We start from the raw sequence: 17,822 nt of genomic DNA on the forward strand, positions 1-17,822 counted from the left end.
ATAGCTAATATGGAAAATACTGGTATTTTACCTTAGCAAATACCAGTTTAAAAAAATTGCAAAATAGCATGAAATACTGGCATTCGGTCTATCAGTGTACTTGCATTGCAATCACTTGTTATGATCAGCAGCCTGGCAATGTAAAAGGCATTGTTTTTTTCCATTCTGTTAGAAATTTTTGCAGTAATTTTCTTATGACTTTTGTTTTTTATTTGAATCTATTATGAAAATGCTGGTTAAATGATTATGATTTCTCATTGCATTTATGTTGAATGAATTTTGTAAAGCAGTTCATTTTAAAACAAAAACTCAGTAGTTTTTGAATTGGAATAACTGGTTTATGTGAAACTCTTTTTTAATCAATTGAAGAAGTTATCATTTTGTTGAAGTCATTTAGAGAAAGTTTGTTCTTAATTTAATCCAAGATGCTTCAATTACTGTTGGTATGATACTGCTTCATGAAGCTGCAGCCTCAAGGGGTGATTCCAAAAAGCGAAAAAGTATGCTATGTTTTATTACTTTTGTCTCCCAGAATTTATGATTTTATTGTTTATAACCTTTAACTGGTATAATACTGGTCACAGGGATTCAAGCAACATGTCTTGTCTGCTCTCTTTTCCCATGTATCTGTATTATATCTCCAGAAATGCATTTTATTATAATGATCATTTTCAGGAAAAATATTTACCATATTTTGCATTAAAGTAATGTAATCGGTATAACAAATGAATAACTCTCTCTCTCATATACACATATATTTATAGCAAAGGGTAGTGTAGTATAGCATAGGGTGCAATATATACCATGTGTGTATACTGCCTTCCAAAAGGTAAGGAACAGCATGCTGTTTTTTGTGTTTTAATTTGAGAATGAAGCAACATAGAAAAGAAATTTACAGGACATATTCACTAAAACAGTTTTTTAATGAATGCAACATAGAATGTTTCTAAAGTTCAACATAAGCATGAATTACAACAAAACAATTGCACTCTTGTTAGAGAATACCAGTCTTAGTTTATCAGTTGTAACAGTATATCACAGTTTTTTAAGGAAAAATGGGGTGATAACATTACAAAAATGGGTTCTGATAAAGAATGTGTCCACCCCTAGCTGCAATACATTGTCTGCTGTCAATTAAGTTGTTGATCAGTGAAATGGGAAGCAACAACCAGACACAGAGTAATCCTTGTTCAAGCTCATCTAATGACCTTGAAAGTGGACTGAAAGCAGCAACCTGTCTCCCAAGGTAGTCCCAAAGATACTCTATCAGATTCAGGTTTGGAGATTGAGCTGGCCATTCCATCCCCTCCATACCGTGACCCTCAAAATACTTTTCAGCAACCTGGGCTTGGTGCGGTCGCACGTTGTCGTCTATCAGAAGAAATCCAGAACCAATAGCTGTGGCATTTGGGCGGACGTATTGATCAAGGATTTCATCTTGATATCTCACACCAATCACTCCATGGAACACATGTAAGTCAGTGTGACCACTGAGAGAGATCCCGTCCCAAACCATTATTTCACCACCTCTGTAACTGTCTCTTTCCACAATATGGGATTGGTAGTATCTGGCGTGTTGTTTCCTGCAGATCGGCTAATGACCTAAATTACTCTCCAATGTGAACCTGGAATTGTCTGTGAAGAGAACAGGTGCCCATTGTTGACTGGTCCAGGAGATGTAGTCTCTTGCCCAACAATAATGGGCATCTCTGTGTCCTCAGGTCATGGGGACACAAACAACTGGTTGTCTTGCATACAGATCTGTATTGTGCAGGCATCTGTGTACCGTAGTAGCTAACATTCTTGTTTCTGTTGCCACCAGATCATCTGCCAGGAGCTGATGCACAGTAATGTTACTCCTCCTTTGGGCCAAAAGAGCTAACGGTCTCCCACAGGTGTTGTAACTTTAAGTCTGCCTGGAACATGTCTTCTCGACACAGAATCCTCAGATTCAAATTGATTCCATAGTTGGTGGACCACACTATGAGAAACATTGAGACGTCTCGCAGCATCAGCTTCTGACATCCTCATTTCCATCCATCTGATTGCCCACCACCTCAACGAATTGGGCAAACAACAACTTCTGGACATTGATAGACTCTCCTGTATATTGTCCATGAAACTGTAATAACAACTGAAGACCAACACTCATGAACAAAACTTACAATTTTTGCATTTTTTCTGAAACTCCTGTATTAGTATTCATTTCTATAAAATAAAAGTGGTTGCATATATTTTCTTAAAATTTCATTACTGTTATGCATATGAACTGTGAATGTAAATGTTACTGATATTTTTGTAATGGTGAGCTTTGAAAAACATGCTGTTCCTTAACTTTTGGAAGGCAGTGTATATATACTACAATGGAAATCTAGTTAACTTTGGGTACTAACTGGGAATGCAACTCAAAAATAAGTTTTTCCTAATAATTCATAGCTTTAATTAAATTTCTTTTCCTTGGAGGTGATATATAAATACCCTTGTTATTATTGATTTATTACTTAGCAGCTTTATTGAAAGTTTTAGGCATTTTAAATTACTCATAATTATTTATACTTATATAGATACATAGATAGATGGATATAGATTGCTAGATAGATACACATTAAGAGAGAGAGATTGTTATACATTGGTGGTTTAATGAGTATAATTTGTTCCCAAACCTATTTTGTGATGTGAAACATTCATTAAGCAAAATAATTTTTTCCATAGGCATAAATGTAAAGTAAAATAGTGTATTCCATTCTTGAAGAAATACTTAAAAGTAATTTATAATGTAAATGTATATTTATAATATATATTGTATAATTATTTGTAATACATCTTTTTTTATAAGAAAGTTGTCTAAAACATTTGTTTTTTTGCCTACACTTAAAAATTTTGTGAAATGAGATGCATCATTATCATTAAAAACATTTATAGCACACAATAGCTTATGCCTTATTAGTGTGATGCTTCTAAACATGTGATGCAACAGTTTCCCACGCTTTGCACTCGCTGAAACTGGAGTTGCATTCGACAATGCTGCCCAACAAAAGCATCTTCCTTGCAGAAATAAGAGTTCTCTTGGTGACCGCCTCCTATGTCATGTCAGTCATCTTAAGGCAGGCAAGGATGTGAAAATAGTCTTTCCGAAACAGCTTTCAATTGCTTCCAAACAGCACTGGAAGCATGTGTTAGTGTGGAGCTTTTCAAAATTTGAAATTACCTACTGGTCCGTGGTCTGCAGTAAGGGAGTGGTATTGGGAATAAGGGGGCTGGATCTTGTTAAATTTAAATTCTTTGTGGTCATCTGTTAGGCCTGGAGGATGTGCATGAGCATTTTCTGTAACAAGCAAGACACATGGTAGCCAGTTCATCTCAAGCAGATAGTATTTTACAGACAGGGTAAACATTTTATTGATCCAATCTATAAAAAGGTTGTGTCACCCAAGCACAGGGTAGCCAGTTCATCTCAAGCAGATAGTTTTTTTACAGACAGGGTAAATATTTCATTAATCCAATCTATAAAATTGTGTCACCTAAAACCTTGTTGGACCTGCATACATTTAGCCTGCTCTTCTGGGTTTTACTTCTTAAAGGCTCATGGGTTGTCTGAATGTTAAATAAACAGTAGCTTGAGATCGGCTTTCGCATTTGCTCAAAACAGCATAAGATGGTGTTTCATTGGCTTGTGGCCTCACAGTGCTTCTTTTCTGCTGTAATTTTAGTTTATTTGATATCTTTTTTTCAAAAGAGACCCATGTCATCAAAATTAAAAACTTGCTGTGGGATTTAATTCTCAGAATTCACAAGCTTCTTAACTATGTCGATGGAGTTCTTGGCTGCCTTCATGTTGTGCTTATGGCTTTTCCGTCCTTCATGTTGCTGTGGATGTCTGTTCTAGTTTTTTGAACCACCCACACTTGCCTTTAATGCTTCTTTGTCTGTTGATCCTGCCATCTTTTTGATGAGGTCTGCAAAAATTAGTTTTGCCTCTTCACAGATTAATGTTTTTGTTAATAATGTCACATTGCATTTGCTTCTTATTTATCGATGTGAAATGCAATCTTTTAGCATCATAGAGAATATATGGCTGTTGTGTAGAAATTTTTGCAACATCCTTTGAAGCATCAATCTCCTTAATCTTGGCTTTGTTTTTTAGGACAGCGGAAGTCATTGTAGACTGATTACATATGTGTGCTAGGTCAGCCATGCTCACACCCTTCTCACTACTCAATGATTTGGCCTTTGACTTCTACAGTTCTTTTCTTCTCTTACCCCTATCTTCTTATGGCATTTTTCGGAGGGGGTAGCAAATGTGGAAACATGCTTAAACTATGCATTTAAAGTACGTGTCTGAATAGGGCTTTCACATGTACTGAACTGATCACGAAGATGCAGGCAAGATCCTGCATGTGATGTCACAATGTCTCCAAGTCACTCAATCTGCAAAACATTTCTTGTTTTAAAGGAGTCTTTTTTTTTTTCCTTGTCTTGCTTGTTATGTTAATTACTTGTTATGGGAGGTGCTTATTAAGCATGGTTTGACTTAAATATATATATATATGTATATGGTCTACTGGAAAGTTCTATTTTTTCGAATAAAACAAAATACAAATTTTTCTTACTGTCAATAAACTGTATTAAATAGTATAATTGCCATTATTATTAATGACTTCTTGTCAGCATGAGGGCAATTTGTATATTCCATTTTTGAAAAATGTTTTATCCTGTGATGCAAAAAATTGAACTATTGGTTTGATATTTTCTTCATTTTTGAATTTTTTTGCCCTTCAAAAAATGTTGCAAGGACAAAAACAAGTAATAGTCAGAGTGTGCTAAGGCTGGGGAGAATATGGTGGATTAGTCAGAATTTTCTAGCCTAGTTCTGTAATTTTTTTGATGAGTCCCCAAAGCAGCATGTTACCTGCCATTATCATGATGCATTATGATGTCCATCATGTTGAACATCTCAGGCCTCTTTTCTTGGACTACTGTGCTGAAGAGAGTTGAACGTGTACCAAATAAACATATGCTTACGTGTTAAAAATTGCTGTCAGAAAAGCAGAAAGAACTTTCTGGTAGAGTGAATGTATATTATATATACATAAATCTTGAAAAAAAAGTAAATCTCTTACATATTCAAATGGAATCAAGCTATTATAAAAAACAAGAATTTGTTTCCATAAATAAGCAATAACTACTGTAAATAGATGAATTAAAAGAGCATTGAGATCAATAGTGAACAAATGCATAAATAATGCAAATAAAGCAAGACCAAAAAAAAATTTTCTCACACTAGTTAAAAGAAGTTATTATTATGCTGGCGAAATTATGTATGTAAAATGAATTTTTTCGAATCTGTTGCTATAATCATTTTGAATTTTTTTTTTTTTTGAGAAATGTGGTGGTTGCTTTGTGAAATTTAAAATTCACGAAATTTATGAATATTTTAAGGTATTTGAATATTTGTATCAGTCTAACCTGCATAACACTATTTAAGTTCTTTCTGCATATCAAAAGTATTGAATCACTCATATTCAAGAACAATAAAAAGGGCCGATCATTTGCACCAATTTTATTATTGTGTATGTAATGTTATTTAATTTTACAAAATGAATCAAGATAATGTCTGTCATATAATGTGCATTTGTAGATTTTATGTAAATACTGTTTAACTTTTTTTTAAAAACTTTTTCTATTGAAAATATGCTTAACACTAAATAATTTAAATATGAACTGTTCCCTTATTCTCCATCAAGTTATTTAAGAAATGCATTTTTTTAAACAGAAAAAGTTTTCTGCATAAATTGTTATTCAATGGATCTTTAATTTTTTTGCAGCAGCTGGCACAAATGAAACATGTTTTTTGAAGCTTTTCAGTCTGCAATTGTTTAAATTTTACGCTTTCTTTGAATTGGAGAGTTCTGCAAAAAAAAAAAAAAAAAAAAAAAAGAAGTCATCTTCTGAAAGCTACGTTCTGTTGCACATATCTTTTATTATGATTGCGAGGGAAGATCTGGTATCTTTAATAAGTCATAGTGACCAAAGAGAGGTTTTTCTTTTCCTCATCCCTCATGCCTTGAGGTAGTTTAAATGGTGTCCTTTTAGATTTTTTTAATGTGAATTGCTTTAGTATAAATTAATGGGATGCAAAATGCAATGAAAATTCTGAATGGTATGAATGATGCTAAGTTAAAAATAAAGTGCTATAAAATTTGAGGTTGAAAAGAGCGCATTATTAGCACTTTAAAAAAATCGGGAAAAAGTCAGAGCTGCTTGTGTAGTTAATAATTTTGAACCTCTTTAGAAAAAATGTGGATTGCCAAAAAATTAGAATTTGAAATAGTGTAAGATAGATTAGAGAGATTCAAGTACAAAATTTTACATTAACTGGCACATTTATACGGCATCAAGCCCAATTTTTTGCCTGAATATGCGTGATTTCAAAAACTTGCCATGGATGGTTAAAAAGGTTCAAGAACAGATATAACTTGCAGAAAAGTTTGTACTGAGGAAATGTGTATAAACATGAAGGTGGTAAATCTATTTATGAAATAGAACTAGCCTATCATTTTAAAGGATTATGCAGCATTGGGTTATGTATAGTGCAGATGAAACTTTATTTTTTTTTGCCAAGCACACTATACTCACTTCTTAAGCATTAAAGGATCTAAACTGTTAAAGAAATAGGCAATGAAAGAAACGTTGACTACATTAATGGCTTGAATGAAATGAATTTTGGCTGTTGTGAAGTATGTTTTTATTCCCTTATGAATTGTGCATTGTTTAGTGATGCAGCAAGTAGGTAGTAGAAACAATGAATAAACTTTAACTTCCAGAGATACTGTGACCTAAAGCAAAAGCAGAAGGGTATTAAATTTCCTTGATGCACAAGGAATTTAGGTTATAGTTGTATATAAACTGGAGCAAATTAATTTTCAATTAATGCATGTTAATATGCAGTAAAAGAATGTGGAATTTTTTCATCTACAGTAAGCCATGTGGTCTTTCTTTAAAGGTGCATGTGTAGTAATAAATTATTCTGCTATACATTTTTCAAACACTCCCATATAAGGTGAACTACTTTTGGCATGCACAATTCATTTTTCACTGTCTGTGTTAGTGTAAGTAAAATTTAATCATGTTAAGTTTTCCCCCTTTATTATATGACTTGTTTATGATAAGCATAATGAAATTCTAAGGTTTGTGTAAACTTAGGAGGCAATACATACATTGTACAGTCAAATTTAATTTTCCAGATCTGGTAATAAAAATTCTATTTTTTTTTCATTTGTCTCTGCAACTTATGTAATGCTTCTATTCATTTGTCTCTGACATAGTGTAGTTTATTTAAAAATTAAAAAATGTTTCGATGAAACAAATAATTAAATTAAAATTTTTTGAATTACTGAAATTTAAAAAATTATATAAACATATTTCCTGCCTTATAAGATGCACCAGCGCATGAAATGTACTGTCTTGTGACCTGCGAAGTTAGAATTTATAAAAAATACTTGCATCAGGCAGAAAAGGATCAGGCAGAAAAGTACTTATTTTAATGATTACACTTTATAAAACAAAAATGGAACTGTTACATTATAAAATTGGCAAATATATCAGCTCTTATTCATCATCATAAATTCCCAGAAATTCGTCATCACTGCTCTTAAAACCACATCACTTTGATTCACTCCAAGTCCACTTGGATGCCTGTACCACACCAGGGCCAGCAGTAGGCTTTTCGTCATGCAGCCGTCATGCATGCATTCTGGTATTTCTGAATTCTGCCCCCCCCAGTTTTTTCTATATTCTAAAAGTTTTGCTGCCCTTAAACTCTGCTGCCTGAAGTGACCTCATCAATTGCACCATGCAGTCCTGATGCAGGTCTTAATACACTTTCTGTAATCGTAGTTTCATACCCTCTTCATCCATCCATCCATCTTTTGGAATGAACATGAATATAAATTTCATGTGGAATTTTACATTTAGGCAGCATTTTTCGTTTCAAAATTAACAGAGGGGCAAGTTTTAAACCCATAAACAAGAACAGCAGTCTAGCATGTTTTCTTGTTACCATAAGTCTTTATCATTAGTATATTAGCATCTTTCATATTCACTGTTCTATTTGACAGCATATCATATGTCAAGGGTATTTCATCCATGTTTTCTATTTGTTCTGTCTCAAAACACGTTTTTTTCTCTTTGATATATTTGTGGAATTCTATAATCTTTGTTTAATTTTCAAGTGGCAGTTATTTTGCTTGTTCTGATATGCATACACAGACCATTTCTGCTCATGAGTCTTTTGCACCATGCCGTGATCTTAGAAAAATCATCAATAAACATATCTATCACCGATTTTCTCATTCCAAATAAAATAATTTTTGTTGAAACAGTAATCTGGTTCTTCCTGTGATTTGTTATCCAGTTCTTAAAATGTTCTTCAAGCTTTCTTATTTATGACACAAGTTCTTTTATTAATGACACGCAAGTTCTTTTATTCCTCTCTGCATATGGTAAATCCATCTTCTGCCTCCTCCATTTTCATATCAGCTTCAGATGGACATAGGCCAAAACACTTTTTGGCTGCTCTTGTTTTTGTGTTCTGAAGCATAATTCTTGACTTGCATTGAATGACACTCTCATACCACTTATATTTAACCAATTGTAGACTCCGACTTTATCACAAGAGATATTCTGATTCCAACGAACCAGTCCCGAAATGCTGAAACTTCAAACACAATGTTAACAAACAAATGTTTCACATATTATGCTGATTCTTGTTGCTTTAATGCCTCGTGTAAATAAAAGTGAAATGTGTAGAGATGGCAGCTCCCATGAATTTTTGCTTGAATTTTAAAAGGTAATTATTATAAAGACAGAATATTACCATTTTTAAATGTATGTTAGGCTAAAGTAAGTACAGTGCTGAAAGGTGGAAAAAGTTAGATGGCCCTGAATGCAAAATTGCTTCCATACCACTCACATGATTTGGTACTGTGATTTGCAATAAATCCTGTTATTGGTGCATGATTTTGAGAGCGAAATAGTGCTGTTTGTTTTTATTAATTTATATTTAATGTGCACATTACTAAATCAGAACTTTTTATAATTTTATAAAAACTCATCTGAAAGCAGTTCTGCATTGCCTAGGAAGTGCTACAAAACATACTTTCTAAGCTACTTTCAGCCTCATGGTCCATGGTCTAACATGTGTGATGAAACTAAACTATGTTATGCTACATTGTATAGGTGTATGATTTATTGGGGAAATATTAAAACTCTTTTGCTTTCTGCTGGCTTAGAACAGTGTTTATCGACATTTGTAATAAAGGCAACCATTTTTTATGCCCGATGACTGAAAAAAATATCTAATAGTACTTTTCCTGAGAAATGAGCTTGCACCTCAGAGGACGCAGTTGTACCCTCGGCCCATAAGATGCTGGCTGACTTTAGGGTACATTTTGAAGCAAAAACAAGTGCTTTTTGTGGTTTAGCAAATGCAGTAGATTAAAGCTGTTTTGGTGACTAATTGATTTTGCACGTAAAAATGGTATAAAATGCATTTATGCTTGAAAGTTAACCAGTAGATCATTTCTTGAAAGAGTCTGTGATTGCAATAAGATTTTAGTACTTATAAAAAAAATTAAAAGGTGTAGTTGGTAATTTAGTCCAGGGTTTGAGACCCAGCAAGTGGGCATTTTCATGGTTTCCCTTTGTGTAACATGCATATGAGCCAGTTTCCCTTAAAAGGGCGTTTCACATGGCATCCCTTCCTTTCCATTTAGTGCCTAATGGTAGAGTGCATAAAAAATATATAAATAAAATTTTTAATCCACGGCATAAATATGATAATGGATGAAAAATTGATTCTTATGTAACCTTGGAGTAGTCATGGCAAAAAAACTTTCATAAATGTTTGCCTCTTCCCCAAAATAAAAATACAAGAAAAAAAAAATACAACCATTCATGATCATTAATAAAAATAAGCTGAATGACAGATATCATCAGATTATTTTTATTTGTGACCATTTATGAAATCTCTGTTGCTTAGCTGTTTTATAGTTAAGTAACTTTTTGTATTTACGGATGATGTTCTTTAATATATTTTATATTTAGCAAAGAAAGTATAAATTTCTTTAATGTATTGTATAGAATTTCAGATGTAATTAAAGGTATAAATATTTGATCAAGAATGTGAAATCTTAGTTTTTTCATTTTCTCTTTTTAAATTTTTCAAAAATATATCTTAAACTACACTTTTATTGACATTTGGATGGTTATAAGCATTTTTAAGTTTTGAGAAAATTTAATGTTTTTATACTGTATTTTATACTTTATAAGGCTTTCAAGTCACATATAAGTATGTGATGTAGTCAGATACAAGTATGTAGTCTATCTTTTTTTATCAGCTTTCCAATTTATCTGATGTGCGAGTCATATTTACTCTTTTATTTGCATTTCAGAATGCATGGAGGTATATAAAATTTCAAATTTCTTAGCTACAGTGTGTGATTTAGAGTTACCTCCTACTTGTGCATTATAATTTGCTGATTTTTGTGATTTCTCTCATCAGATTCTTCTTTTCTACATACAGTACCTATGTGAGATTTTAAATATCCCTTTCCGTTTCTCCTGTATAGGAAGCTGAATAGAAGTTTGTCTGATGATGAGGACGTAATCTGGGGAGAGGATAGTGTATAATATTCCTATGTTTTTTTTAAAATGTTTTTTGATATAAAGATGCAGGAAGGATTCCTCACCCTTTTATTTTAATTGCAGTTTCATGGCTACTATAGCCAAATATAAAAATGCAGACTACTCGGTTTTAAATGGAATTCAATTTAGGAAACAACTGAAGAACTGAGTTTATTCAGCCGTATTGCATTTGCAAGCTGTGTTTAATTTAGATCAGTTATTTAATTAAATATTTTTTATTAAATTCAGTTATATCTTAATACATTTGTTTAGTTAAGTTATTGAGCTTAATGAGATTTAACACTGTACATGAAATGAAAACTGGCAGATGTTCAGCAATAGAATGAAATTTTTTTTTTTTTTTTTTTTGTGTGTGTGTGTGTGTATGTGATTATTTAATCGGAAACATATTCTTTCATTTACAGTCATGGCTATTATTGGACTTGCCCTGGTTGCCATATTTTTTAGTCTATTATTATCAGTATTTAGAATGAAAGCACAAGGCTATCCTTACAGGTATGTAATGTTTCTTCCTAAATTCTGATATTTTTAATTAAATGGGTACTTTTCATTTAGAAAAGCAAGTTTAGCCTTGAAAAGGTGTGCCTAATACTTTACAACTATTAAATCAGCTAAAGTACCAAAACATTTGGAATTCTTAGCAAATAACATGTAGCTGCTTCATGCTCCATGAGTTCATCTGTGACTGCTCAGTATAGTACAGAGTGAAGTTTTGGAATCTGCAATGCTATGTCAGTTTGGATATAGTCTGTATTTCAAGAATGTGGCCTTATTGTAAGGTATTTACTAGATTTTGCATTTTCTCATGATTGTTCAATGAGGTTTTTATTCTGAGCACAAAGAGCAGTGGAATATTTGAACATCAATCGAGTGCTCACTCAGCCTACATATGCATGATGATGGAAGTTTGCTTTATCATGGTGGTAAAACATTATCATCATATGTTATAGTCATAAAGAAGTTCAAATGGTTTGCAATGAGATTCATGCATGTCATTGACTCATTGTTTGAAACAATTTGAAAACATGACTTATCTAACTAGACCACATAAAACTGGTTCTGATAATATGTTCCATGGTGCAGGTGAAGCAGATTACCTGGTATCATTCCAGACATATAGTGCCTGTATTTGTAGGTGGGAAGCACAGAGTATGCTGCACGGTGTAGTAATTGATAACTTGGATGAATATCATTTCTGAGCTGGGCTGTGATTTAATGTAATGTTCTACATTTTTGGTGTTAGCTTGCTTTCTGAGGTGCTAGCAGCCCCATTCCTCAACCATTGCTCATCATTTTAATGTACCATGAGTGTTTATTCTGAATGAATGTGCTCTACATTAGTTCTGTATCCCTTTCTGTGGTTTTTGAAGTATTTAATATTCAGAGATGCAGAATGAAATTATTTGCCTGTTTAATAGTTTGTCATGTACAAATCAATAGTTGTCAAATCAGTATTAGAGCAGAACTTCTGTTATATGCAATACATTTGAAAGTTGGCTGCATCCATTCTGTAAAGAGCAGTCAGAATCTTCAGCAGCAAGCTCATACTTTCTGCTTTTGTTCATCAGTTTATCTGTGCACTTTATATAGATAAAGAACCAGAACCTGAGAATAAATTTTGTTTATAAAATTTCATAGCTAATTTATTAAATTGGAAGCAGTAGTTTTAAAATTAGCAAGTTCTGATGTTTATATATTCATACGTTTTATGTACGGTATGTAAATATAACTTACACATGATTATTTAGAAACTTCGAAAATCTTTTGAATATCTGATAGCTTTCCATTTCAGAGATCATACCTAATGACACTTTAGAGGCACAAAAAACTGACGTAAATTATGCAAAGCACTTTGAATGATTTCACTGTGTTATTCCCAGAAGAGACTGATCATACTGCATTGCATAATGGTAATTTGGTTTGTCTTTTTCTCATACGACGAAAAAGCAGGTCACATTGATTGATTATGCTGTAAAGTATTATTTTTGTGTACTTAAAATTAGTTTTGACTAAGAGTGCATATTCAATTTCCATTGTTCCAGCTTGCCATGGAATTGGCAGAGTTAGTCAGTAAAGTAAAAAGTTGAGGGCATTCAATTGGAATTCATATTTGCTTTGAAACCTGCATTTATTTATAACAATTTTTATGTATTCTCAGTTTTTTGTCATCGTATCTGACTGAGAAAGTACACCTTCATAACGAATCAGGAAGAGTTTGCCAAACATTGATATATACAGAGAGAATTCATTTCTAAAGGAATGATTTTATTCCAAGAATGTAATGCATTATTGTGATCAAATATACAATGTAATCTGAAGAAAGTAGAGCCATATCTTGAGCAATACAGGTCACATGACAGATTCAGTCAACATTCAGTTAGTATCCTGAGATATGGATATTTCCACTATTGTTTACAGTTCATGTCCCATTAGAGGTTTAAAGTGGAGCAGGTAAATGAAGATCAGCTATGTCTTCATTTATGCATATTTGGATATGCTTAAATGTTTGTTTCTTCAGTTCATCATTACTAAGTCCTATGCATAGGTGACAAATTTTAGTAAATTGCAATATGATGGTGTAATAAACGAACAGCAGGTATGCCTAAAAAGAAACTCTTAAATCATCAATTTGACTGAATATTCTTTCTGGCATCTCCTTGATCTAACATTTATTTTAACAACAACAAACAGAGCAGCTTAAATAGTTTCTATGAATAGGAGTAAATGAAAAATTTAGCTCGTCTTCTTTTTCATCTTTTATCTTGCTCATCATGTGACATATTTGAATGTTAAATCATTTGCTTTCAGCCAATTATTCCTTTGCAGCTTATGTATGCCACTATATTAAAAAATGGGAATGTTATTTCATATGTAACTCATTAGAGCATTATTAAAGTAACTTCAAATGTTATAGTGTTAATAAATTATTAGTATGAATTCTGATGAGTTTTTTATGTGCTATGTTAATGCAAACTTCTTAACTTCAACTGTGTATAAAACTTAATATAGAGTCAATATATGGAAGTAGATGAAAATTTTGATTATGAATCTGAGCCTATTTGCCCTAATTTTAGTCTGTTATAATGAACTTGATGAAACTTTTATACAAACTAGTATTAATTATTCTTAGGTCAGATTGATATCTTAATTTTCTCATTCTTAATTAGAACAGTTTTGCTAGTATAGACATTTTTGCTAATTTTTATGTTATTCATGTATCAGGTGTTTGTATAAAAATCTTATTTGTTCCTTTATATGCATATATACATTTTTAATGAAATAGATTATTATTTTTACTCTCTTTCTGTATGTATATGGGAGTGCTGAAAGACAAATTATTTACTTGCAATGTGACCATGCAGATGAGCACAGTAGGAACAATAAACTGACTGCTATTAGTGTAGATTACAATCAGAGCTTCAGTGTGTATGGCAAAGAATTTTTCATGGATAAAGGCAGTGACAGCAATCTACAGTGGCTGTTCGCACATTTTTTAGACAATTTTCATTGTATTTGCAGAAATATTGTACCTAAAATTTTTCTGTTTTAAATGTCTCATTTGATACCCCTTATTATTCATTATTTTTCTACTCCGTAATTTTTAAGAAAATAAAGCCCTTCTTAGTACCAAAATAGGTATTTTATCCATTCCTCTTGAACAGCTTTCTGAAGTCCAAGGAGGCTTGTAGTTCAATGTTTGGACAATTTTCTTTTTAAAAGTCCAAAATTCCATGCGTTATACATCAGGAGATTTAGTAGGGTTACATTTTTCTTGTTCCATTTTTTCCAGGAAATTGAGTGGATTTTGAAGTGTAGCTGCTTGCTTTGTCATGATGCAGTTCTCCTGATTGATGGCACTGTGGGTAAAGAGAATGTATTTTATATTTCAAAATTAGATCTAAAATATGTTCCTCATAATATGTGGAGTTGACCTTAACAGTTTTCTGCACTCTCCCTAATTTTTATTTGTCGTTATATCAAAGACCAGCAACAATTATAAATCCCTGTAAAAAAAACTTTCTTTAGATTCTTTGAACCATGTTGTAAGATTTTTTCTTGTCTTTGATGGTAATAAATGGATCTTTTTTTTATTGCAGTCATTTAAATATATTCAAGATTCATCTACTGTAATAACATTTTTCCATTTTTGTTTGAATAATTGTTTCTCACTGAGAATTCTGTAGTGCATTCTGCTTTCGGTTATATGTTGGGGAGAAAGACGATGCACATTACATTTTTCGCCATTTTAAGATTCAAATCAGTAGTAATCTCTTTGTTTACAGTTGACACTGAGCATTTTAATGATTATGCAACTTTACTTTTGACTTTGCAGATTGTCTTCTAACATTAAAGTTCTTAACTGTGCAACATTTGAAACATTCCGTTTTCCCTTTGACTATGTAATTTGAACAGTTTTTCTTCTTGAATCCAAAATCTGACATTTTTTCCTTTTTTTCCTTGATAATATTATCTATTGTTGCATTAGATACGGAAAAATGCCTTTCACAGCACTTCTTAATAACTAAATACAAATAATTTTCTTCGGAAAGGGCACATAGCCTTCCGTCTATTGCTTCTTTAAAAGTGCCATCTGTCATGAAAAACAAAATTGTCAGGTAACAGATGTTAATTTACACTTTCAAAAATATAGTTGCAGTTAAAAATTTCCAAGCAGGCGATTTTTTCTAATGGCAAAGTCGTCTAAAAAATGTGCATACAGCCTCTGTAATTTGGTTTCATTGCGGACCATTAGTCATTTGCAAGGCCATATGTTCACTATCAGCAACTGTCAAACTGCTGGACACTACCATGGCACAGATATTCCAGCAATACATCAAAAGTGGAAAATCCTGTGTAAGTCATGAAAAATATGGCCATGAAAACCAATGATTGATGCATTCAACAACTTCATATAACAGGTAGACGGCTCATTCCAGAGGGAATTCATCTGCTAGCTGAACCCCAACATAAACCACATGATTTATGGTCGTGGTACTCTTGGGGAGTAATAGCTTAGGCTGTGCAGTCAGCAGATAATGATCTCAAATTAAATTATTCGATTTTTCACAATTACTTTTAGATATAACTTAATACTTTTTTCCTGAATATTTTATCTATATTTTTAATAATGGCTTTAAATTATTTGCACTGTTGTTTAGGTTAAATAATTCGAGGAAGAAAATCTAAGCTTAATAAAAAATTGAGATGGAAACTTTATTTTTTGAATATAATCTAAAAATTATAGTAAAAATTAATTGCAATACTGCTATAATATTTGAGGGGGTAAAAAATCTCGTTTATTTTTAATGCATTGCATTCTAAAGAGAAAATCACATTGTAATATATGTACTTATGCAATTGATGAAATACATACTTACAAACTGTTGACTTTCAGCTGGAACCATGAACTATTACTGCCCAAACGTATAATATAGTTTATGGTACAAGAAGATAAATTATATTGAAATCTTATTATAGAAAATATTTTACTTACTTATATTTTACTAGACATAATTTTACTTAAAGTCAGAAATAGTTTTTGGAAGAATTTATTTCTGACCTTTCAGTGTTACCAATAGTACTTGCACTCTGGCAATGTACGATAGTAAAGAATTTATTTTTTTATAGATCATTCACTGATTGCAAATGCCCATTTTATTCAGTTACTTGCATATTAAAGTGCTTATAAAATTAGCAATGACCAGAAAATAATTTCATGCAAACTTGAAAGCTACTGCCTTAACTGTATACTGCTATACATTAGATTTAGTAAGATTTCATATTTTTCAGATCAGTAAAATGTACATTTCGAAAATAAAAATTTCTTTTTGAATTAAGACATTCTGCATCCATACTTGTATAAGTCAATGATGGTAGTCTGTTTGGAGCATCTTTAAGTGGTCCTGAATGAGTCCTCTCTATCATACTACATGGAACTGTTATGAGTTTGGGCTGTTGTTGAACTCATGGTTATAATCTTCCTCTTCATGCTGTTATTCCCACATAAGGATGCTCTCTTTCAAATGGATAATAAGTATTATATCATGGATAATAAGTAAATGGATAATAAGTACTGGTCACAGGTTACACAGGAGTGGTTCAGTGACCATTACAGTAAAGGTCTGGAACTCTCACCTGGACAACCAGGTGCCCAGATATCTGTGGAATGAGCATCAGCGGTCTCTTCAGTCTGTAGACTTACTAACATGCTACATGATGGATTTAAGGTAGAAATTAATGAATTGCTGGGCAACAGTACTACCATCTCGCTGAAACCATCTGCTGAGCATCTTGAATCATTTCAGTATATGTGCGTGTGTTTATTTTGATTAGTTTTTTTCAGTATGGATTTTGATCACTTTCTGCCTGACTCAAAATTTTCATTGTATTTTTCTTTTCAGTTTTCTTATCAAGTAATATGGTTATGAGAAGAGCAGGTCTTAAATATTTTTATGAATGTGATGCAAGATGTGTAATTACCATTTCTGAAGAAGCACTAATGACTGAACAAATGAAAGGGAAATCCTAACATGCCTTATACTATGTGAATAGCATTTGTTGGTTACATTTTTTATGTAATTAAAAGTTATTTATACATAGCATGCGTTTAGAAATGTATCTTTTGAAAATAGTCATACATTGTGTATGACATATAACTGTTTAATTAATAAAATCTATGTTTTTGTACAGATATTCATAAATATTCTTATTTTATGTATAGAATGGATAAAATTTATGTAAAATTGACCTACCACTGTATCAGAAAATTATTTTATTAAACATTAATATAACAAATAAAAATGAAATTTACATACTGCACTGTTTTTTTATATTCGTGTATCTAAAGAAATGATTATTTCTGAAAACAACCCCATCCTGTGGTACAGGCATAACTCAAGATATTGCAGGTTTTATTCTCTGCAGTAAGTGAATATTGCAAGTTTCATTTGCCAGAAAAAAAAAAAAAAAAAAAAAAAAAAAAATGAACAATTGCAGTAAAGTGAGACAGGACTGTATATATAAAGTTCTTTTTGCATTGAGCAGAGTGTAATCCAGGCAGCTATATGCTACTTCATTTCCTTAACATTTGCATAGTTACTGGAGTAGCATTTTTAATT

General features: G+C 32.1%; 1 protein-coding gene across 1 annotated transcript in view; it reads left to right on the forward strand.

Moving 5' to 3' along the window:
• Ostgamma (oligosaccharide transferase gamma subunit) overlaps positions 1-17,519 on the forward strand; it is a 44,643-nt gene extending 27,124 nt beyond the window's left edge. Inside the window, exons 8-10 of the mRNA XM_035351227.2 lie at positions 426-500; positions 11,109-11,199; positions 17,106-17,519. Of these exons, the coding sequence (XP_035207118.1) occupies positions 426-500; positions 11,109-11,199; positions 17,106-17,121 (182 nt within the window). The 3' untranslated portion in view covers positions 17,122-17,519. The remainder of the gene's footprint in view (positions 1-425; positions 501-11,108; positions 11,200-17,105) is intronic.
• The last annotated feature ends 303 nt before the right edge of the window (positions 17,520-17,822 follow it).

The sequence above is a fragment of the Stegodyphus dumicola genome, chromosome X2, assembly GCF_044657685.1.
Source record: "Stegodyphus dumicola isolate Sdum_Otavi_A_Nest chromosome X2, ASM4465768v1".
Taxonomy (NCBI): Eukaryota; Metazoa; Arthropoda; class Arachnida; order Araneae; family Eresidae; genus Stegodyphus; species Stegodyphus dumicola.